Source organism: Idiotropiscis lumnitzeri, chromosome 8 (assembly GCF_059441095.1).
Source record: "Idiotropiscis lumnitzeri isolate Australia: NSW breed Sydney's pygmy pipehorse chromosome 8, RoL_Ilum_1.0, whole genome shotgun sequence".
Classification (NCBI taxonomy): Eukaryota; Metazoa; Chordata; class Actinopteri; order Syngnathiformes; family Syngnathidae; genus Idiotropiscis; species Idiotropiscis lumnitzeri.
In genome coordinates, this window is record NC_142398.1 from 21,278,220 (window position 1) to 21,303,012 (window position 24,793).

The 24,793-nt window shown below is 41.7% G+C and overlaps 1 protein-coding gene across 2 annotated transcripts; it reads right to left on the reverse strand.

Moving 5' to 3' along the window:
• Nucleotides 1–667: 667 nt before the first annotated feature.
• On the reverse strand, nt 668–22,848 carry LOC148332734 (endonuclease V-like). 2 transcript variants are annotated; one of them, XM_088302895.1, is made up of 9 exons: nt 22,699–22,848; nt 21,660–21,831; nt 20,931–21,065; nt 20,441–20,480; nt 19,734–19,846; nt 17,703–17,771; nt 17,274–17,402; nt 12,011–12,080; nt 668–983 (listed from the first exon to the last, which is right to left on the reverse strand). In XM_088302895.1, the coding sequence occupies exons 1-8, from the start codon at nt 22,734–22,736 to the stop codon at nt 12,012–12,014; spliced, it is 765 nt and encodes a 254-aa protein (XP_088159021.1). In that variant the 5' UTR covers nt 22,737–22,848; the 3' UTR covers nt 668–983; nt 12,011. The 2 variants fall into 2 exon arrangements, with proteins under 2 accessions (XP_088159021.1, XP_088159022.1); XM_088302896.1 differs by lacking the exons at nt 668–983; nt 12,011–12,080 and adding an exon at nt 14,061–14,879.
• Nucleotides 22,849–24,793: the final 1,945 nt, after the last annotated feature.

The window sequence follows — 24,793 nt, forward strand, 5'->3', positions numbered from 1 at the left end:
TGATTTTTTTTTTCCAACCACGTTCTGTCCATAACGAGGTTGCGTTCAGAGATTTCCGTAACAAAATAGTTGACAGCTCAGTTAAAAAAAAAAGTTACAAATCTACTCTTGTGTCAGTGTGTTTCTGCAATTCACTCACAACAAATATTAAAAAAATATTTGTTATCAAGGAATATTTTTCATAATTTTCAAAAATTTGCGAGTGTTTGCGCGCGGCCCAAATGTTAGTTTTTCGTCAGGGTTCGTTCAAGATCGCAAAGATGTTCGCCAGACATTCTCAAACAGTTGAAACGGTCGCAAGACATTTTGAACATCTTTTTGATATTTATACTAACTCAAAGTGAGCATACAGTATTTTGCCTCTCTGATGCGAGAACAGCGTGTTGATCCCCGACCCCTCCTCCTGATCAATACTGCCCATCTGACCATTTCTATTTTTGGGTCTCATCCCTGCGGAGTCAGCTCACTCAACCACCTTGTCCTTGGTTTCCGCTCACCTCGACAGGCCCATGAGGCAGAGCGCCGCCGGCTGCCAAGCCTGACTCATTTTAAAAGAGACACTCGGTGATGACACATTAACGCACAATATGCTCGCTTACTATATTTATGTTAGTCAGCACTTGCAGTCATTAAAAAAAAATAAATAAATAAAAAAATAATTCCATGCAATTGTCCCACCATGCGTATTTATAGATGACCAGAATATCGGGGGCATTTATTATTCATTGGAAAGGCATCCAGTGTAAAAATCAGACTGACCCAAAAATGTAATGAGAACAGTATATAAAAAGAGTCAACCTGACCCATATCCACTTTAAATGTAGGGCGAGTGCTTAAAAACTCCACAATCTGAACATGTCTTCGCAGATCACCTGCGCTTCTAAAAGCTCAAACACACACACACACACATACACACACATTGCATTTTGCGGTACAACAAAGTTGCTGATCTTCAAAGTTCCTTCTGCCGCATCACCCACTTTCTGAAAAGACACACAGAGAAAGAGACAGGAATTAGTCACAAAAAACAAACAAACAAACATCTGTAGTCACACACGATCGCAATCAAACTTAAATGAAGCAAAATACAAAACGAAATGACAGCAAAAACATGAAAATTGTTCATGATCATCCTCTCGCATTCATCTGCTCATCTCCATAGTGGCCCAAAAAAAAAAGGAACTAATCAGACTGTTCAACATTGCTTAAGGTAAAACAAACATCCCAGTGAAGTAGCCGGAGAGTAAGAAGGAATATTTTTCAGAGTGCATAAGTCAGAAAAGGCGCCGCGCCGTGCCCTTTTTTGCCTGCTCCAAAACGTCCGTCGACATTATCGCATTCGCTGCCATTGACGGATATAGACGCCAAAAAATGGTCGCGGATGAGTTAAGCGTGTCTCCTCCAGTGGGTGGAGTTTTTGTGAAATGAGGGCGTCCCCCTGACAAATGTGGACGCGCCCATATTCTCCCGGAGACTTGAAGCATCTTTTCTCGTCTGGGCTCAGAGTGCCTCTCGACGATGAAACATCACATCGCATGTTTTGACTCAATTAACTGCTTCCGTGCTCTGCTGGTGACAGAGCGGCAGCTGACTCGTGCTGACGGCTTGGAATTTTTTTCACAACGGCAGTCAGGAATGACGGCGATGGCGAGTTTGATTTTGAATCATTTGATTTGATTTTATCGTGAAATCGATGAAGGAATATGCGTTGCTAGGCAACGCTTGAACAGTGGTTGTTTTTGTTTTTTTCCTCCGATGGATGCAAACGTACACATTCAGTCATGATCAGAGGGTTAAATTACTTTTATTTTATTTCTTAAATACCGAATCCAAACCCAAATGCGCCTTCAAGGTAGCCTGTTCCGTTCTAACTTCCTGATCTACTGCTCAAGCTCATTTTACATTTAAAGTCTGACATATTTGACTAATGGATCTCTCTCTGGAATTCACCCCTCAGGAAAATTTCGCAATCTGGGAATCGTCAGAATTCAATAGCTCACACTTCTTTTAAGGCTGTGCACGGATGCACGGACGCTCCTCATGCAACCTGAATGAGTTTAAGAGGCGCTACAAAAAGGAAAAGGCAAAAGTGCTATAATTCCTGCCGAAAGGTGATTTTTATTTGTATTTTTTGGGGGGACTCAGCAGCCCAGCATTACTCAGAAATCATTAGAATATCTTTGGCGCTCAAAAAGGGGGGGAAAAAATGTTGGTCAGTGTAATAAAGGATGCCAGCAACTCGGGGGACTACATTAGACAAGTAAAAATGGAAAAAAAAAATTGTTTTTTAAGGGTGATTTATTTTTTTTTTTTTTATAAACCGGATTTTTGAGTATATCCATTTATCATCCATTCTCTGTACCGCTTATCCGCGTCAGGGTTGCCGGGTGTGCTGAAGACGATCAAAATCAGTTTCTTGAATGTGTTTTTTTTTTCTGATTTAAAAAAAAAAAAGGAAAATGCACAGAAGAGCCTCCCAAAATTCACTCCGAGCACAGAACTCACCCCAAAGATTTGACGTCCCGCCCATTGAACAGGTTGCGTTTGTGCCATTCTGTACAGCACAGCACAGCCTGAATCCGATTTATCGGCGAAAATAAACCTGTTTTCATTTCATTCCCGCGCCCATCTTAAAAATACACGCTACTTAAGCGAGAGAACATTCTGATTATTCAATGTGGCCTTGTTCCATTGCACACGTGCCAACCTTGGACATATTTGGACCATTTGCGATTTTCTATTTTCCTTTCAAAGTGCTCTTCGAGAAAAGATCCAAGATGAGTGCTATTTTATGAAATGAGTTCATTTAAACGGAAGCGAAGGGGATTTGGATGGCCCAGGATTTAACAAATGAGATTCCGGGAGTGTTGGTCTAATGGGCAATTATGAATAGTTTTGAATTCAATAAAGGGCAAGATGATACATGGGCGATACGGTAACGGAGATGCAGCAGTAATTACGAAAACGGGATGTTTACAAACACACAATCATTAACGGTGGCTGGAAAAATAAATGTAAGCTAGATGTAGAGTTGATTTTTGCTTGAGTCCACTTAATTCATTTGTCAGGCACAGGAGCTGCAGTGTAACGACAAAAAAAAATAAAAATAAAAAAAAGAAAAGACTTTGGCCCTTCCCTTCTTTGAGGAATGAAGTAAAAGTGAGTTTACTTGGTCACAAATTATTAACGGCGACGTGCAAGTGAGAACAAAATCCGAGAGTAAACAAGACACTTTGACTTGATTGCAAAAATCGATCAAGTTGCTCGTGTAATACGCGGCGCGTTATCATGATTTATTCATTCGCCCGTCAAAGGAAGAGAAACTAAATGAAATTAAACAATCTGTTTATTTGGCGTGATTCACACTTTATCACACCGCACATATCATTTGTAAGCACAACTCTCTTCGGCGGAAAATTAACTTAAATTTAGTCAAACAACTTTTTCTTTCTGGACAATTTTCTATATGGATGAGGATATTCATTTATGGGTCAACATCATGCTTCTGAAATGCTTTGATGATGAAGATTTGTTTTATTGAAAATATAAGCAGAACACAAATGAATATAGGCACACGTGGAAGATTTTAAAAAAATAAATAAAAAAATAAGAGAGAAAATTAAAAATTGGTGGATTTTTTCACATTTTTCTCAACCTTGACGCGTGAATATTTTTGATTGGGCTATAATAACATTTTCGTCGCAAAACAAACCGACACCGTCGAGTTCATACTCGCTGCACACGATGGGCAAAGAGAACGCCACTGCCACCTACTGGAGTGGAGGTGCAATTACACTTTATTGTAATATGATGAAAAAAACACGCATGTTGCCCAGGGTCACACGCGCCCCCCTCAGCATCGCACTTTAAAAAGATGACATTGGTCACAATAGTCGCTCGGATTCACGTTTGTACACAAACTGTATGCGTGAAAGAAATCGCCACAATGTACATATTTGATAACACGGCAACGATAAACACACTGCCACCTGCGTAAGAAATGGTTCATAGAGAGAAAAGAAAAAAGTCAGCACATTTCCAAACAGTAAACAAGATGCCGGAAAGGCTTCAGGCATTACGAGCGCACGTCACACATGCCTCCACACGCTAACGGAGCCATAAACATGAGCAATATTTTCCCATTTCCTCAACAGGCGAGAGAGCCGTAGCTGTTTGGACGAGCCGAGTCCATCGCTGCTCATAATTTGCCTTACGCGTCACACTGCCAGGAAAATGAATCACGGCAGATGGGGTCACTATGGCGAGTGTGCGGCGAAGAAGAGGGCCCGAGCGAGCCATCGTGGCGGCAAAGGCTGGCCGTCAAAGTCTTCGATTGTGTGCACGCGCGTCGCTTTCTGCATGCGTGATCACAAATTTTAGGGCCGAAAGCACCGGCAAGAAAATACTGTACGGCAGATGGGTGGGATCAAATCCACGGTCATCATTGACCAGCAGTGGGCAGGAATTATGATGAGTTGTTAAATTTGCAAATCTTGATGTAATGCAAAGCTAAAAATAAGAATTGATTGAATTTTGGAGCGTGGGAACCGATTAAACTCCTTTACATGATTTTCTATGGAAAAACATGTTTTGGAAGTCGAACAAATCGGATGTTGAACACTTCACAAGAACAAATGATGAGGTTCCACTGTATTCGTGTTAACCCGCACAAAATTTGGGTCTCCAACGCAACTGTGTTGCAAATAGGACGATAAATCCTGGCAAAGCTTTCCTGGACAGAGTGAAAACATATTTATGCATCATTAAGAGTTTGAAGTCTCACATCAGCGTCATGGATTGCCAGCTCATCTCCTCAACAAATCACATACTTTTCTTGCCGCCGGTGAAACACGGCAAAGTCCTCGGATGCAAATGAGTCGGAGTGGGTGTGATGCATCGCGTCTGATGTAGTATCTCTGGGAAAATCACAAGCAATATAAGCCGCCACCACTCATGTTGATCTACTCCACAGCAACACGCCCATTACGGATCATGAATGGCGCAGCAGCCGAGGCATTATCGCCGGCTGCAGTGAACAGCCCGGAGGCTGCGGCTTCTTTATAAGATGTGTGGATACTGTACGTTGGTGCGTGAGCGGAGGAAAGTCAGTTGGCGGGTCGTGCATTTCACTCCTACTTAGTCCGACTTGAATCAAATGACTTGAAAATGGCCTCGCGAGGGTATCTGCAATTAAATACGCACTTTTCACTCCTTGGTTTAAAAAAGCAAGAATATATTGGTGGCGCCAGTCAAAGTAGGAATAACCTCGTCCAATATCGATTGATCTCATGATACGTCTGTCTGAAATAACGCTGTCGGAATACCTCAAGTTGCCAAAATGCGAAAAGTGAGTTTTTTTGTTTTTTTTTCTCCCACCAGCCATTTCGTGGCCGGCCCAAACTGTGGTGCTTGATCCATACGGATGGCAGGTAAAAAATGTTCCGTTGCACCGCTAGCCGTCATAAATGGATGTCACGGAAAGAAGCCTGTCACTTTTCAAAATCAAATCTATTTTTAGCTTCAAATAATAAATAAACTAGAAGTAATGCAAGTTTTTTTTTTCCTTACATCTTTAGCGGGCCGCACCCCGGTGGTTGGAGACCTTTGCTTTAGGCCACATGGATGACCACAATTTCTCGTCTTGGCGGAGCTCCAAGTCGAAAAGTGCGAGCTCCTTTTCCTCTGCACGGCGAGCAAATGGCCCTGAAGTTTGATCCGAATGCCATCGCCACGACGCACGCGGCCACAGAATAGTCAAGTTGATGTCGTTTTGAAAAATCAGATGTGGGAAAGCTCCCACTTATCTGTTGGATTAGGACTCTAATTTGATAGGCGACTCGATCTCGGCCGTTGGGTCGCGGTGACCTTTCCTCCTGGCTTGACATTTTCCGATCCATCTGCATTCTACACGCAGGTTTCGTCGGGACCCGTTACGACCCGTTTGTTGTCGTTCGGCTTGTGGGCGGGCAAGCGAGTCGAAAGAATCGGGGATGTTGTTAATATTTGTCAACGGCGGGCATGTGAAGGCCTTTGAGACTTGCTTGTGATTAAAAAAACTCGACGTGACTTGATCCAAATTTGACCTTCCACATCTCCACGGCCGTGTCTCACTGTTAATATAAATGTAAAAAAAACGAGAACTTTGATGCCCCATCGAGAGAACCGGCAGTGGGTCAAACTTGACAAGTTGGACCATCAGATTAAGATTTTTCTACGGAGGCAAGAGTGCTTTCCACAGTCCTCAAGAGGAGCTTTCGCTCATGTACCTGGAGTGCCACTCACATGCATCAGCAAGAGTCGTTTCGGACACAAATCCTCCCAAATGGAACGTGAGCAAACAAAAATCATCTCACTTAAGATTATTCTCAGACATGTTGGCGAATAAGCCTTCACTTTGCTCCATTTTTTTGGATCACTCGTCTGTGAGTAATCTCTTTATACTCAGATATGATGTGCGTTCTTGAACGAGCCACCAAAAGCAGCCAACTGCTCCGACGCGTCACCGAAAGTGCTCTTGCGCTCGCTCATTAAAATGGGTTCGATGGAAAGGTTACGTGTGTGGTGTATCACGCATGACCTCGTTGCGGTAAAAAAAAGAAATTACTGAAGGATTCTATTACGATTACTGGCATTATTTTACTAATCCGGTAGAACGGGCACACTTGACATGTTGCTGGACTCTTATAAATGAGCAGTTTCCATTTTGTTCTGTCTACTCTAAACCTAATAACAACGTCTTAAAACGATGTGGGAACATGGAAGCTAAGTATTTCCGCACAGAGTGAGAGGAGGATTTTCTGTCGAAAGTGTGCGTCAAGCAATGAAGACTTCACAAAACAGCCAATCAGTGGAAGCGAAACGCAATGTCTCATTTGCATAGTTCAAGGCTGACAGGCGCTGATTACGAGAGATTTGTTTCAATTGGTTTGTCTTTAGCGGCCTCGGGGGAACAGAAGGACCGTCGATTTTCGAGTTGACGGCAAACATGCGAAAGGTCTCAGCACATGCTTGCATAAAAAGCTCGAGCTTGTCGCTTGAGCAAATATTTGCCTGTCACTTTCCCTTTGAGAAGCAGCTCATGCGCGCTCAAGTAAATAGGATGAGCTTCACTTCACATCTTCATGACTGACAGGCCGGGTTTGTCCAAAATGCTACAGAAAACGCAAAAATAATTCATAATAAAAAGGAACAAGTCCAATGTGCCAATACACGGAAGAAAAACTTAAAAAAAATAGTCTTCATTCTTTTCATGAATTAAAATGCACAATTGGACAAATGCAATAGCGCCACCTGGTGGGAAGGCTGCTCAATTTTATTTCAGAAATCTGAAGCGAGCGCTCACTGATCACTTTTGTATAAATAAAATTGGCTTTCGTCTGCCAGTAGTGGGTTTAGGAACTGCACGGTGTCGGGATTGGGATGGCCCGCAAATAGTGAACATCTGCTTTAACTGACGCAAATTAAAAAAAAAATAAAAAAAACGGTTTCTTTAACTGTGACAGTGAGAGGGCGACGCAAAATGCGACAAATCTACAAAATATTTGACCCTGCTTGTATCCGTTACATTTTTCTTTCTTCGCCCCTGGCTCTAGGCGAGACGACCGACCGCCATTTTCCAACCACGGAGGCCAATTATCGGCATGATTAGAAATGTTTTAAGACAGGCAAAATCGGAGGACAGCTTGGTGTATTCAAACGAAGCATTCTGCAAATCTGCCGTCATAATATTTGAAAATCTCTATTTTTCATGCAGCTCTTCCACCGGGTCGCATTTTAACGTGCAGATGAGAATTTGATAGATTAGATAATGAAGTGATGAGCGAGTGCATTCTAGCCGCAGTTCGACATAATCCACCAAGAGAGGGTCAGGTCACAAGAGAGGCTCACCGCACGACGAGAACCAGAAAAAAAAAAAAAGGTGACGATTCAATTGATTTACTGGTCTCTGTGTCATTCGATTGCTTTGAGTCACCGATTTCCTGCCGGAGGATCCTGCGAACGCAGCGGTATGCTTCCGAGATCTATGAGGTGACTCAACCTTCCCAACACCGGGCCGCCTGCAGATGTTATTTACAGTTTTAAAGCCGTAAACGTGACAGCACTGTTACCACGTAATGTCGGAGTGGAAATCACCATGACGGCTATTTGACATTAAAGATTATGATTTCTATTGTTTTTCTCAATAGCTCATTATCAACTCTCCGTCGATCCATTCTCTGTATCGTTTCTCATCACTCGCGTCGCGTCGGGCTGAAGACTGATCGAGCTGATTTTGAGGCGAGAGGCCGGGTGTACTCGGATCTGGTGGACAGCCAATCGCAGGGAACTAAACAACCATTCACATTCACGGGCAATTTAGAGCACGGGTGTCAAATTTGAGGCCCGGGGGCCAGATCTGGCCCGCGACCTCATTTTATGTGGCCCGAGAAAGGCAATTCATGTGCGGTAACTTTCTGTTCCCAGCACATTTTCTTCACTTTCAACAACATTGAGATATGAGATATTTTCATTTATTTGTTACCAATTGTCCCCTTTTAAAATAAATGGAAAATTTGTTGGACGATTACTGACTGGCTTCTGATTTCAAAACTGGCTTTCCATCAATTTGTGTCATCATGACCCTCAGAGGGAAACCTTAACTACGATGTGGCCCGTCCACAAAAATGAGTTTGACACGGCCCGAAAAAGAGTTCACGTGGCTGTAGTGAATATTTGTTTGATAACAATGCAGCCTTGATGAAAAATGAGGCAGGCGGTGGCAATTCATCAACCCTTGAGTGGCGCATGGCGGCGCTCTGGCAGAGGGAGGTGAAGCGAAACGCAAAATCCTGCCTTTTTATGTATGATGAAAACGGATGCCATTTCTCCTCCGCTGCATCAGAACAACAAAAGCGTAGCGGGAGTTGGGGCGCAAAAGGCCGCATGGAAAAAAGGACTTCAATGGAGAGCATCACGACCGGTACACTTTTTTTCCTATAATCTCAGAGAAATTGTCGCGCGTCAGGTGCCTTTGCAATTTATATTTCCATTATCGTGGAATAGTTTGACAGAATAGAATTAATTAAAAAAAAAAAAATTCCAATAAAGTACTCTTACTTGACTACTCTGACTCAAATGGAGGCCTTCAGCGACGTCTGACTTTGCAATACAATTGAGGATCAAGTCATCAAAAAGCACTTTAAAATAAATGACATCAAAATGTCTATTAGCGATTCATTAATTAAGAAAAGATCATCCGCGGCTTAACATTATCCTTCGCTAATTCAACACGACTCCATCTGCTCGACAAAGAGCACAACGTGCCAGTCAACATTTCACGGCCAGATAAGCGAAGAGTCGCACAAAACAAGAAGCAGGCTCATTTGCATAAAGCACCCAAATATGATGATAAGGGTGGCGACCGCAAACCAGGAAAATATGAGCGAACACATGGTGAACCAATTAAAATTAACTGAAGTTAAAAAAAAAAAAATATATACTTTATTTGGCTACAAAAAGCCAATTTGTCCATGGTGAGAAATTTATTCTATGAATCAAACTCAACAAAATGCTGTTGCTAAAAAAAAAAAAAAAAGTCAGCAAGCAGCATTATGGATTACTGACACCAAACAGCACCTCTGGCGTGTGCCCTTGTACCACTCGAACTTTTTAATGAAAGCAGCGACTCCCAACAGAGCGGATCGGTCCAACCTTGAGCTGATTGTCTTTACAACATCTTCCATGACATTTTGGAAATGCTTTCGCAAAGGGCACCGAAATTTGTGTAACAGCATGGAGTTGATTGGAACAATTTCCACATTTAGAGACGCGCACACACACACACTTGAGTTGTTTAAAAAAAAAAAACTCACTCAACTTAACTCTTATTTGCAGTTAACTCTTTGCAAGTGAAATGTACGCTTCATAGGGTTTAAGTCAGGAGATTGACTTGTAAAATCCCCCAAAAATTATTTTTATTTATATTTTATTATTGTTATAATAATAATGATATTATTATTATTATTATTATTATTATTATGATTATTATTATTATTATTACACTGCACTATTATATTTTGAAAATGTATGGGGTTATAAGGAAGGGGTAGGAATGAGTCAATATCCCAGCATTATTGGGGCGGTCGGTCGGGTACACCCTGGACGGGTCACGAGCTAATTGCACGACACACAAAGACAAACAACCATCCGCGTGCACAAACACACACCTTGCGGCAATTTAGAGAGTCCAATCAATCTGCTATTCATGTTTTTTTTTTTTGGAACGTGGGAGAAAACCGGAGTACCCGAAGAAAAGCCACAAAGGCACGAGGAGAACATGCAAACCCTACACAGGAAGGCCGCAGTCGGAATCGAACCCATAACCTCTGAACTGTGAGGCCATCGTGCTCACCAGTCGTCCGCCGTGCCGCCTCTTCTTCCGAATACGTACAATTTAATTACATTTTTGATTCTATTTTCACACATTTGAAATAAATCCTTCATTCATTCGTTCAGAGCGCAAAGCTGGGCTAAGGCCAAGCGGAAGCGGCTATATTCCTGCCGACTCAGCACAAAGCCTCGCTCTCTGTCTCGGCCTCTTTGTAGTGAGTGATCAAAGAGAAGAGCGCACTCCGAGGATTCACCACGTCAGGGCGCTTCTGAGTGGATGAGCGCGGCTATCCCATTACCTTTGCCAGTGGGGTGCACCGAGGTACCCCGGCCGGCACGTTTGATATTTTAAAAGCAGTAACACAGTACAGCACTTGGAAATCTGAAATCAGTTCTTTCAACATTTCAAATTCTGCGACGGTGTCAGTTGAAGGTCGAGTCGTTTGAATTTGTTTTTCGATATTTCTATGTTCTCTTTCTTCTTATTATTCCATCTCAAATTCCGGAAGTGATGATTCAATCTCCCATCGGCCTGGCCTCAACCCAGCCGTAAGGTAGAGAACCGATCACATGAATTATTACTGTACCGCTCTGTGATTAGTAGTGATAGACGAGCTGCTTTTCCCAGGGCCGATGCCGATTATGATTAGTCATGGGGGGTGATAACCGATATTTGAAGTCGATATTCATTTGTTGAAAAAAAAAAAGGGATTAAACGATGTCAAACTTTTTTTAAATTAAAAAGTTTAAATGTCTTTAAGCACATATTTAATAAACATTTTCAGTGCAACATGCAAAGCTTTTTTTTTTCTTCGTTTTTTTTAGATCTTAGAAAATAGACGTTAGTTTTAAAAGTCTGGCAAAAAGTGCACGGAGCTGCCAGGCTCAGCGGCATGTCTTATAGTTCAATGACAACAAACCTCTCTTTAAAGTTGACTTCGGCAAATCGTTTTCTATTTGTTGTGAGTTGTAGTAGACTGACTCGAGAGGAAAAAGCAAACAGGCAGCTTAGTGCTGATTGGCTGCTACCCACTGCACAAGGAACCAATCAGATGGTGCAGTGGGCGGGCCAATCTGCTTCTGTAGGCGGGGCCACCAGCACAGCAAAGAGAGAGAGAGATGTGTGCTGCGCTGAGCCAAAATAAACCAGTTTTTAATTTATTGGCCTTGAAAGTTAAAAAAAAAAGAGGCATATGCCGATAATCGGCAACATGCCAAATATAAAAAAAAAAGAGGCATATGCCGATAATCGGCAACATGCCAAATATCGGCCCGATTATTGGTCTATCATTAATCATGTCCTTGACAATGTCAGCAAGTGTCAGTGTTCGTGATATGTGACTTTAACTTCAGAAACGTTCACCCACCGCACTCCGATAAGAAATACAAACTTCTGGAAAATGTCTCACCAAAAGCTGAATTCGTCCGAGTGTTTATTTTCCTCCCAATTACGTGGGTTAAAATAAAATGACGAGACTGATTAGGAGTGCCAACAAAGATGACAGGATCCATTTATTTTCAGACTTTCCTCAATGAGTCATATGCTGACACTTTCAAGTTATTTGGAGACAAATTAGCTCCGCTTAATTGAATGGCAAAAAAATGTGAGAGTAAAATATGTGGTGTACATTCAGTCACCCACCTCATTGCGCGCTTTGTGTGTCTGCAGCAGGGAAGCGAGCACGCAGGTACTCTCTTGAGCGGTAGTCAGCCTGAGAAACAAAAAGAAAGATGGGGGGAGTGAGAAAAGAACGAGGGAAAGACATGGAAAGGAAGACATCACTCACACAATCGGCGGTGTGCAAGAAGGCCCTGACACGGTGAACACACACACACACACACACTCTGCATGTTTGAAATGGAAATGAGGTGACCTTGATGCTGACATTACACAGAACCCAAACAAAAGTCTGGCAAAATTGACAAAGATAAATGATTATGTGCAGGTGAGGTCTTCTCAACGAAACACGGTTCGGTTCTACTTGAGGACCAAACAGAAATTGGCAAAATGATAAAACTGCATTGCATTCAAGTTCTCTCATCCAAACGGGCCTTCATGGACGTTGCTTTATGCACTGCGGCAAAGTTATGCAGGAATTGAAAATTTGCCAAAATCTTTTTGCGGCTAATACAACGCTGCGACTTTTCTGTGCATTTTTCTTTCACCACTAGGGGCGCTCTATAGTTCAGAAAATACACTAAATAAATCTAGATTTTTTTTTGTTGGCGTATTAAAAGGCACTGTTTAAGCACATTTATGTGCATTCACAGTCCAAAATCGTTCTGGACATGCACTAAAATATTTTTTTTTCAACATTGAAAACTGCGGCTTACAGCCTTTTTTTTTTGTTACTTTCCCAAAGAGTTGCTGCGGCTTATATAGACGTGCGCCACCGGAAAATACGGTAAATAAATGTCTATTGCATAGTATTGTATAAAAAGAGCACAGTCATTGTGCTTGGGAAAAAAAGTGTTTATGTGGAGTGAAGGAAAGGCCACAAGCAAACAGATGTGCACTGCTGGCTCTTTTTCAGTAGCTTTGAGCGCTGTCAGGCAACACACACACACACACGCACACACACACACACACAGAGATGTGCAGAGGTGTCTGGACCAATAGCCCCAGGCAAGTATTTATCATTTAGCCTGACAAAAGCCCTTAAACCAGGCCGCTCGGCTTGCCTGCCCCTTCGCTTGTCCTCTCCATCCTGCCTCTCCCCTTTTCCCAGATTATTCTCTCTCGCGGGACGCCGCCTTCCCAAATGTTGGCTCCAGCCAAAGCATTTTAATAACTGAAATCATTAGGTTTCCCTTCAGGTATAATTCAAATTGCGCTCAACGCCACCCACCACTCTTCATCCACAGAAGGCCTCGAGTCCAGTTTGCCGCAGCACCAGAATGTCAGACAGCCATATATTAACATTTAGACAGCCTCCGGGCCCGAAGGGGGATGTCCGGTTCAAATCAATCTCACCCGTTTGGCACAGTCAGAAAAGTTCTACAAGTCAACTGGTGCAGCTGGCAGCAACGGAGCAAAGATGTCAATCTCATATGAGATTTTAATCTCTCTGCCGGGACTCGGCGGAGATCTATTAGTCTTTATTTCACATGTGCGCTAAACGGATCAATCATCCAATAAGCCGGAAATTGAAGCAAAAATGTAGTCGAGTGTGTCAGAAATGACAATTTATTGTGGTTCGACAAATACTCGGGTAATAAACACAAAGCCAAATTTAGTGCAGGCACCCAAAGGAGGCCACGTTAATTATAAATTAATTAATAATTATATTTGGCCCGCCAGGCTATACCAAATGACTACTATAACATTATTCATTCAAAATGATAACAGTCATTTTAAAAACTAAACATTGTATTGCATGAATAAAAACAATTATTATAAAAATGTTTAATAAAAAAAAAAAATCAATATTTATATTGTAAAAAATTAAATGCTGGCCCACAGCTTTGTTCAAGTTGTACTTTTGGGCCCGTTGTGTATTTGAGTTTGACAGCCCTGCTGCAAACTGAAACATAATCTTAATGAGTTTACATATTTTGTACGTGTGTGGGACGGGAAAAACGATGCCTCTAAATGCATAATATGTGCATATGGTCTCTCTAGTTTGCACAATTTCAACTGTTGCAGGTGAGTCTGGAACAAAGTCGATCATTATTTCGAACTATAGTTTCGACATTCGTTGAAAAATGTTCAAGATGATAAGAAATGAGAAAAGACGGCCCGTGAGATCACAAACAGGCAATTTGTTGGATTTTTTTTGCTGTTAATCTTCCAGTAAGGCAAATCTTTCTCCTTGATAGCCTCTAGAGTTTTTGCAGTCCCATTTGCGCACACGAAGGACCGTGCGCACGTCTCGCCTCACCGACTGCTTCGAAAACGGCAGAGGTGAGAGCACGGCCCAAAATATGCAAGCGATGCTGCTTTGAATTATTCAAAAAGTATCCGAGAGGGAAGGAGCCGGATGGATGGAGGCGGCTCGATGGATGAACAAGACGGCCATGTGAATAGAGGACGAATGAAGCCGAGCACAAAAAAAAGACGACGACTCCTCCAAGTTATCACGCACACACATCCCGTTCCCAACAAACATTCTGCAAGGTGCGGAGTCAATTTTTGAATCTACCGGTCCACGTGGTGACTCATCAAGTCTTTTTAGACGTATCGTCAATGTCTTCACAAGAAACGCACGCAGGAAACGTTTGTCACCATTTCTCCTCCTCCTCCTCCTCGCAGCGCATGCGTAGCCGCCCAAAATAAATTCCACAATCACTTTCACTGCGTTGATGCGGGCTTCCCGTTGCCCATCACTCACATTAAAATTCCATCTGTTTTTGCAATCTGGCACTGCAGCTGTTTTTACATTTCCTGTCACTACCCGACACCACCGAGATGGAGGCACACTAATTGCTTCTTAGCTGGGATGTTGGACGCGTCCAATATCCAAAGAGCTTCCCGTGTTGCAAAGAAGCTTTTCTTCTCAGTGTGAGCGGATCTGCAGAAAGATCGCGAGCAGCAGCAGGACAAGAAGTCAAGTCAAACACAAGGACAACCAGTATCGCGCTTTGACGACTTTCATATTTAAGTAAGATCCAAGTCAACATAAAATGCCGTTTTTAAATGATGGGTTTTGAAAAAAATACTTGCCCGGTTGAAAAAGCACTGACATACCGTGACAACTTTGTACGGCATCAAATTGTTTGACCGGAACTTGGATTTCGTCTTTTCGGAGGCGTGACTGACCGCTGATGGTGGATGATCGCCGTTATCGACGGGGTAAAAATTTCAGTTGCAGGCACTTCCCCATCGAAACAACACAAAATGGACTAAAATAAATAATTACAAATAAATCAATAAAAATCGAACCATAAATCGATACATTTAATTTTTCCCCATAAATTTACATGACTAAGCGCGAGAATCATGTCACGACGCGAAAGTAGCGTCTCAAAACAAAATGGCGGAAGCAGTGAAGTCAGCGCCAACGAGCATGACGGCAGATGTATTTATTGTTTTGATAATGTCATGTTAAATAAAATGAAAAAAATAAAACGATGAATTTAACTGCATCAAATTAATTTGTTAATGTAAATATTCATATTTTTACAGATGCACCGAGTTACGGAAAGCAGCATTGGTTCTTCTGAGAATGCTTTCCATACCAAAGTCAAATTGGTACCGCGTGAAATTCTGGATTGGAAACAAAAATCGAATGGATTTTGGAAATTGGAATCGATACTCGGCCCAACTAAAAACCCTTTTGAGTTTGACCTCTGTTTTTTTTTTTTTTTTAAACCTTAAGCGGCTCTTTGTTTGCCACACTCCAGAAAAGCGACTTGAGATTATTGCGCGACCTTCCTCCACTTCCAGTCCTTTCTCGTGTGCTTCATTGTGAGAAACACAAGTCGTTGCCTCGAAAGGTGTGCGAGCGATTCTGCTGCAGTGTGCTTTCACCCGTCGACCTTCACTGCAGGATTTCACCATGATGTCATTTTTTTTTTTCCCTTTCATCTTTTCTTTCCTCCAATCCCTCAACGGAGCTGAATGTACTGTAGAAGAAGTTTTTTTTTTCAATCAGGCAAATTGATTGCACTTTCACGAGAATAGACCGCAAATACACACTCAACAAATTTTGTTATCTGTACTGTCGCCTAATGTAGAGTGCGTTGTAACTCATTCACTACCATTGACGGCTAAAGACGTCAAAGATCCATTTGGTTTTTTTTTTTTACTCGGCTGGTAGTGACTGAATTTGAATAAAATCCATTTTTATGATGACTAAACATAAAATGGGCACATTTGAACCCAAAATATTTACAACGTTGTTTTGAAAATTTTGGATAATTAAATAAAATATCATTTATTAATTAAATTAATTAAATAAAGGGGGGCGTCAGTCGAGTGGACAGAAGGAGGTTAGTGTCCTATTTTTTTTTTTCTCTGCTGTCCACGTTCAACCCGACTGTTGCTGCCGCTACCAGCGCTAAAGACGCCTCCACTCCCCTCCCACCGCCTTAAAACAAATCACCAATAAACACAAATACAGGCAGGGGTGAGGTGAGCTACTGCTGCTGATTTTAAAACGTGTGCGCGTGCGAAATGTCCTTGCAGATGCAAGTCCAAAGGATACCAAAGTGTGGCAACACAGCACAGCCTAGTGGAAGCAAACGGCGGGGAAAAGATAGGACGGACGGATCAGTTCAGGTCAACCAAAAGATGTTGTTTTTTTTTTTTGTTTTTTTGCCTCCTACCAAGAGAGGAAAAAAAAAGAAAAAAAAAAAACGTGGGCGTTTTAATAAGACCAGATGCTGTCAATGCAATATCTTACTTGACTGTTCACACGAGGGCTGTAAACCTAACAGCAGTTCTCAATACACACGGACCTTGTTAAGAGTTATCAGCTGCTGGAATTATTTCCCTTAGTACACAGAGGAGATGAGTAATAGATGAGGTGGCGAGCATTCACAATGAAGCGCAATCATCTCACTCACCATCACGAGGCAACCATTCATTTCCCTCAACTGGATCTCGTGTTGGGATGAAAATGTTCTCCGTTTCCCATCGGCGAGCCGAGCATTTCACATCTGGGCCGTCTTGAAAAAGGCCGTGCAAGTGCATCTGCAATTAAATTCACACTTTTCCCTCCTTCGGCCAATTTGGTTTAAAAAATGAAGAATATATTTTAGCTTTTCGAACGGTCGCCAGTTCTGAGTCTCGGGTGTGTTGATTCAGCATCGCGCTGCCCCCTCACGAGTGAGTATCCGATCACAAAACGCGTTCATCACCTTGAGCGTAAGGCCAACTGGTGATCTGATTGGCTATCGCAACGGTCTATCGACTCCGAAGGAACACAAGTTGTGTGTGCGTGCACGTGCATGTTCTTTGGTACCTGTCTGATTGGCTCCGGAACTCTGAACCGGCAGCAGGAGTGTGTGAGCTGAACAGCTGTATCCAGACTGATCTTGTGGCCAACGGACACGTAGACCGGCTTGGTGCTCTTGTCCGAGCTACGCAGTGCCTGCATGAAGAGTTGAGTGGTTGCGAATGAGAAAACTTTTCAGATCGCACGATATTTTGCATTTGAAGCAAAATTTTGCGATGGGCTGTAACGTCTTCATACGCCGATACGATCAATGACATTGATATGATCTGCAAATGAAGACATTTCAGAAGCAGGATCGCTGATCGTGGAAAGAATAATTGTGACAGCCAGGTTCATTTTGTCGCACGTGACCTTTTACACTTATGTTCGTCTAGAGAGGGAATAATTAATTAAAAAAAAAAAGTTTTTATTTATTTGCACATCTTTCCTTCGCACCTTTCCAAGCACTTTGCCAGAGGATCCTCTGAGAGGAAAGCTGTCTCCTCCTTTGTGCAGTGCTGATATCTATGAAAGCAAAGAAAATATACAGGAGGTCACAAAAAAAGGAAAAGCATCCACTGTGTTTGTTGTTTCTATTCTCCGGTTCTTTTTGATGTATGGACTTTTTAAAAGCAACATTCTTTGCCCGTAAAAAGAAAAAAAATTGTGGTTGAATGGCCGTGGGGTAGGTTTTGATGTCGGGGGATATTTTCATTCATATTTCAGTCTGCTTTAAGTAAAACGCGCTCATTGAACGGTACGAAGACGCGATACAAACCAAGAGAAAACTTTAAATCAAGTGAAGATGGTCAAGTAAGAATTATCCATTGAAAAATGTCAAAAATGTTATCGGTACTATCGCTTTCAAATCTTTGCTTGATATTCGAGTCAGAAACTCTTGATTGTCCCTTCAAGGGAAAATTATTGTTGAAGCGGGAGCACAGAGAGGACACACAAGGCACACAATGAGAAAATTACAAGACAATATTTCGGAAACTAAAACGCATACTCAAAACACCCCAAAAAAATCTAAACTGAATAAACAAGAGGAGGATCACACTTTTTGTCCAGCGTGAGGGAAACGAGAGCATTTTGAATTCTTCGAAAGGGTTCCGCGAAAGAATTCAAGGACCCATCTGGAGTCGTTGTCACGGTTACATAACCGCGGCGACCAGTGCGCCATTGCATAAAACATGACTTGAACTTTTCAGTCATTCTGGCGGAATCAACGACAACTCGGATTGTAGAAACAAAACTTTTTTTTTTGGAGTATGTTCATGCTGTTCCTGTCTTGATGCGTTTCCTCTGATCAAGAGTTGCGGAGTTATTAAATCTAATGCTTTGTTTTAGCCTCCATCAGATTTTTTTTGGGTATTCCTCTTGATTCTTGCCGCCTTTCCATGTGCGTCTACCATCACTTACAATTCGAAGAAACTCAACTGATCACACTTTGTTTTCCAATGAAAATCTGCACTTTCTATGCTGCACATAACAACACTTAGTCCGATTTTGCAGTCCGGATCTCATAAAAAAAAAAAAAATACAGAATGTGAATTATGGTGAACATTTTGAATGAAGCGCTCTTTGTGAAAGCAACTCTGGTCAGATGAAGACGCTCCATTATTAGCAGTCAACCAAAACAAAGCACCCACAGTCCGAACCCATTTCCAGAGTGGCCTTTCGTTACCTCCAATTGTAGCTCAATAAGCTTGTTTCGTCGATAGGTTGGAAAAGACAAGATCGGCCGTAAACACAAGCACCCCAAAACCTCCGACATTTACGACCCGGGGCGTTTGCTGTCGGCTGCAACTCTAATCGTGGCCAAAGCAAAGGCGGGAGTTTTGTCTTTGGGAAGATGGATAGATCAATAAAAAACCACTTGGCTGCCAATAGGTTGTGATCACCACCATCACTCCAAAAAGCAAGTTAAGCATCAGGGAGTCATATCTTTAACCTCCGACACAACGTTAGCCGAGAGTTTGCTAAGTCTTAAGGTCCGTCTCGAGTAATACAAGCGGACTCAAACGATTCAATCTGCCAAAAATTGACGCCCGCGTTATTTTTTTAACTCCAAATTTCTCGAATTAGCAGAGCTATACGAACGAGTGTTTTCCCCCACAAAACGGAATATATATGCACACGAAATAATATATGGACTTTGTACAAGTACTGAAAAATAAATAAATAAATAGATAATCAGACAAATAAATAAATAAATAGATAGATAGATAGATAGTGTGTCTTGCATAGGAATGTTGCTATTACTGAGGCCGGACCTCATCCTCCACCTTCCACTCGCTACCAGTTTTCCAACAGAGTTCGCCTTCCTCTCCATCACTCACGAGTAAAATAAATTTGAAAAAAAATTAGTCAGAAGAGAATAACTGTCCTAAAGTGTCCCACGCACACAATTACAAATTTCGGCATCAGGGCATGGAAGGCAACCAGTCTCAATGAAAAGAGAAAAAAAAAAAAAAAAAAGTTTACCTGAGACTGGTGTTCCTCATTTTTGAACACTCCCTGAACCTGGAGCAGGTTCTTGGCAACGCCCACACACGGCAGTCCGGACAGCACTCCAACGTGACATGCCAGGCCAAATTCTGCATTGACAGCAAAACAAAGATTTCAAATATCTCATTTCATTTCTCATCCAAATTTTGTTTTGGAAACACAATCAACCAAATGCAGTCCTTGCCCTCGTTCGTCCGTGCGCACTTCAAACAATCATGTCGTGATCTTGAGCTCAAATGGCGCGCGACGAAACTCGAGGTCTTCCATCCGGCATCGTGCGATACCTCATCAATAATATTACTCGAGCTTAATGGTTGCCGTTGACACCGTCAATTAGAACATATGATTGGCCTCGAAATATGGATTGATATTTCATGCTCAGCACTTTCTTGGTTTAGAAAAAAAAACAAAAAAACTGCAAGATCCCCCGTTGCGGATGATGTACACGGTCATGCATGGGGCGTGGGAAATTGAAGACCGCTTTGCACCAACGATCATAACGATAGAGAGAGACAGACAGATTTTATTTGCACGTCTCATTTCATTTGAAACAAGAAGCCCAAGTGAAAATAGCGCACAGTCTGCATGGACACAATAAAAGAGTAAAGAATTTCACAAAATGTTGATCATGTTTGGAGAGGTGGGCAAACTGGGCAAGAAATGTGGTTTTTCGGTTTCCTTACCTCTGTAGTGAAAGAGACCATTGCCATCCACAAACACCACCTGTTGGGACACACGTTGCAACTGAAACATGAATTGGTCTCACCTGCGGCCGATTTGCAGTATCGAGTCGAGTAACATTTTCGTATCAGCAAGCCCAATTTCATCTTGGGGGGGGTCAATCAATGACCATCACGATTATCAAGTTAAACATCTTCATAAAAGGAGTTTTTGCCTGACATTTTATTGCTTTTGCTAATTTATTGGTGACAGCTAATTGGACATTAAACGATTGGATTTTTACCTTGACCGGCCTTCTCTGCTAGCCTAACATAATTAAGAAATCATGATCATATTCTTCATATTATATATGTCATATTATATCCTAGTGACAAATTTTTAGGGAAGAGTTTTTATCCAATCAGAATTCGGCTCGCTCGTGTTGCCAGGCAGATTTCATCATACCAGTAGCATGCACTACAGACGTCTGTTCTACATATCATGTAAGATGACCTGAGGCAGAAGAGTGGGCTTGTCCTTTTTAAGCCGCTGCAGAGCCTCCAAGAGGAAAGGCGTTTCTCTGAAGGCGAGAAAGCCTGCCATGTAACGTGCTGTCAGCGTCACCATTTGACTGTCCTCATAGAGCACCTGGACGGAAGCAAGCAATCAGAAAGATGTCGAAATACACACGCAACTCCTGATGAAAACTATTAACAACTTGGCGCATGCACAAAAGGTTGCTAAATATGGAAATATACTCGGACAAACGTCGGTGACTTTAACATATCGATTGAAATGACAACAAACAAATCATTAAATATGAAATCATTCGATACTAACACTTGAGAATATGTTTTTTTCAGCACAGGCACGGACGGGAATTGCAATGAACAAACGGGGATGTGGCTGATGTCATATTCAAACTCATGATGGAGTCAGCAAACACTTGTGCGCTTTATTAATCCCAAATAAAGATGTTCTAATATGCTTTTGCCAACATTTTTGGGCCGGACGCATCCCACAGTACGAATAATATTAGATGAAAGTCTTGTTATAGAGCTTCGCTGATTAACCCCTAATAAAGTTCAGCTGTTCATTTGTAAGTGACGGAACGGAAGGAATGCAATATTTCTCCAAAAGTTAGAACAAAAACAATAAATGAAAAAATTGTTTCAAAGGTTGCATGTACGTGTTCGTCATTGGTGGTTTAAAAAGTCTGGTAATGGGGGAAAGACAACTCACCTCAAGATGAGGGTAGCTGAGCACCACCAGCTGGGCACAGGCATTGACGTCATCACCTTTGATGAAGGAGAGGTCCAGTCCAGCGACCCGTTCCAGCCCCGGGAAGTCCGGGTTCTTCTGCCAGTCTTCCGTGTCTTCCTCCACCACCTGCGCTCTCAGACAGTCCTGCTCGCTGCACACGTGGGTAACAAAAGTAAATGTTGAGCTTTGTGTTAGATCACCGTTCGTCGTTGGCACACCTACGCTTTCTTTATAGTTTATTACAGTGTAAAAGCGAGTCAGAATTGAGAGTTGCGGGCCGTCAGTTATCACCATTACGGAATCCTATCAGCAAGTGGCAATGTTGATTACATTTTGGCACATGACAGCCCATCAAGAACAACTTTTCAGAACCGGGCCCTAACCATTTCTCAGTTTCTCCCTTTTTGATTGACACAAAGCAAGGTTGTCATTTCCCAATATTGAATATATTGTAACGTTGCTGGGAGGCTGAGACACTCCCAGCATGCTTTGCGGCACTGGGGATGGGAATGATGTGAGAATAATTTGTTTTGTGTTGTTTGTATTCTTTGATCCTTGTTTTGTTGTTTGTCAGTATGCTTTTCAGTTGATGTGTTATAGTTTAGAATTTTGATGTGGCACCCTGACCAGTCGTGGTGTGGAGACAGGTGAGTAGCCAGCATGGTCTTGTGCAAGACAAGGGTTGGGAGCCATTTCATTTCCTTACATTAAATAAAGTTGCCAGGATCTCGTATGCGCCATATTATTTTATAATTGTGCATCCACTGGTATGAATTGTGCTGCAAAATTTTGACGGCCATTTCTAATAATTTAGTTCTAACATATGACTGTTGAGCCAAAATACTGGATATTTTAGATGACAATGTCACTCAAAACTGAGCCTTGTTACCTTTTAACAGAAAGAATTGCGTAGACAGTTCGTGGATTGTGACAAGTGCTTCTATCGACTGCTCGTTCAGAAGAGCACGGATCCCGAAAAAAAACAAATATAAGTGTACATATATGCAAACACACTGACCTTTCCCACTGCTTGACCAACTCTTCTGTTGGAGACATTTATTCTAATAGGACGGGTTCGTCAAGTGTCATTTTGTTTGCAGCCACGCACGGTACACAAGTACTTCCGTGTGTGACGTCATCACGAGCCTGCACCGAAACCATCGAGAGCATTGTCTACGAAAAGACTGCCATCTAGTGGCACAAAGGCAAATCACAGAGAATTAAAAACGCGAACAGACCAAAAGTGACCAAATTAAATCATAAATACACTTAAATAATGACTTGGGAATTGGATTTAAATGCATACATGTGATATAGCCAATTGCATTTGATTAATGATGCATTTAAAGCCCCTTCAAAGTTAAATTAATTATGCCTTCTAAATGTGACACAGAGAAAGAAGTGTTGTTAAATTTAATGACAAATTTGTCATCTCTGGTAGAGAGAAAAGCAAAGGCAGTAACCAAGTAATCCTAACACGCTGCCTAATTGATAAGAGGGTGGGTTCAGTTACTGTCAGGGATTTCAGCTTCCATGAAGTTTTGTGGATGCCTTCTCAACCTTGGGATCAAATGAAGATAAAATTGGATCCAGGAAATTCAGCGAGGCAAATGTGTGACAAGTAGCTTTTCCTTTGGCTAAAACTTAGCTTTTTTTAAACCATGACAATAAATAAAAAGAAAGCACCAAGTTGATGATGCATTCCTTGCTTTAACAAGTGGTTTTGCAATGTGAGAATTTTCTATTGTGCGCAAGATGTATTTTAGCAAGGATGCAGGGAAGGTACTCTTCAAAAACAAGGAAAAAGTATTGAAAGAGAAATACAAATGAATAGGACACAAATGTACATAATTCAAGTTTAATGTCCCCCCCCCCAAAAAAAAGTGAAGGCGCAATATTCTCATGAATTCAAACTACTGTAGTACTTTTTACAAAATGTCGCACATGAAGATAAGAGATATGCAACTTCACCAGATAGGAAGCGGACAAACAAACACATGGAAAAGTAATGACAAACATTTCATAGCCCTCAAGAGATTTTTAAAAAATATACACGTGATGCGAATCAGAGAAGAACGACACGGAAAACGGGAAAGGTCTCCGGTATCTCCAACGCTTGGATTCACATGGTCATGAAATACAGGATCCAATAACACTTAAAGCCCATGGCTTCAATTCTTAATTTCAGCCAGGCAGTTGTACAAATCCAAGGTCCACTCCGTTATATATGCACATCGTGAAATAAACACACAAAAAAATAACAAGTACTTAGGTCTGCTTCTAATTCTGCATATTTAATCATACCATCGATTAAAGAAACAGGATTAATCTCTATAAAGCGTTAGCAGGTGATGGGTAGCTGACCGCGTGGGTCCAGACATGCTTCAGAGTGGGAGCGGGGGAAAGTAGAAGGAGTGCGTACAGTACATACGTTTTACAGGCATGACTTCTTTTCATTTTTTTTCCATTCTTGTACATCCACACATGATAGCCCTCATTCCGACGAGGTAAAACATTTCACATTATTGCAAATACTCCACACAAGAAACCTTGACCTTTCATTTGGAGTTGAAAACCGTTTCATGTATCGGAAACATGCACCGTCAGTCTCTGGTATTAAGTGTCCACGGAAACAGCATTTGATGACGCTTGGCAATTTACAGTCGAGTCATCGTTGCTTCCAACTGGTAAAACTGTTGCATGGTAATGATGTTTTCGGACAATAATGATTTCTTAATTGACCTTGAATGGAGCAGCTGTTTCTAAGCGAGTCTTACAAAGGCTAAAATGGTGTTCTTTGAAAAAAAAAAAAAAATGGCTCTTAATTTACAAATAACAAACTGGTAAACCCAGTTACCATGTGTAACTTGTGCATGCAGTAACACACTACTCGGTTTCAACCCCATCAAGTATGTCAAAACCAGCAGCACTCCTCAAACACAACCAGTACATGTACAGTAGCGATATCTTTTTTTTTTTCAATTTTTTTAAAACTAAAACAAATGATAAGCATCACCATAAAGATATTCATCCGAGTGCTCACACACACTACTTATCTCACCCCTCCAAGAAAAAAAAAAAAAACAATTCCAATGATGGCATCTCTGCCAGAT

Bases quoted from the DNA above. Each gene is read 5' to 3' on its own strand.
- LOC148332734 (XM_088302895.1), bottom strand. From the start codon at position 22,736: ATGTCTCCAACAGAAGAGTTGGTCAAGCAGTGGGAAAG. The intron at 21,066-21,659 runs GTGAGTTGTCTT...GCTTCCGTCCAG, and splicing joins TCAGCTACCCTCATCTTGAG to GTGCTCTATGAGGACAGTCA. The intron at 20,481-20,930 runs GTCATCTTACAT...GTGTCCCAACAG, and splicing joins AGCCCACTCTTCTGCCTCAG to GTGGTGTTTGTGGATGGCAA.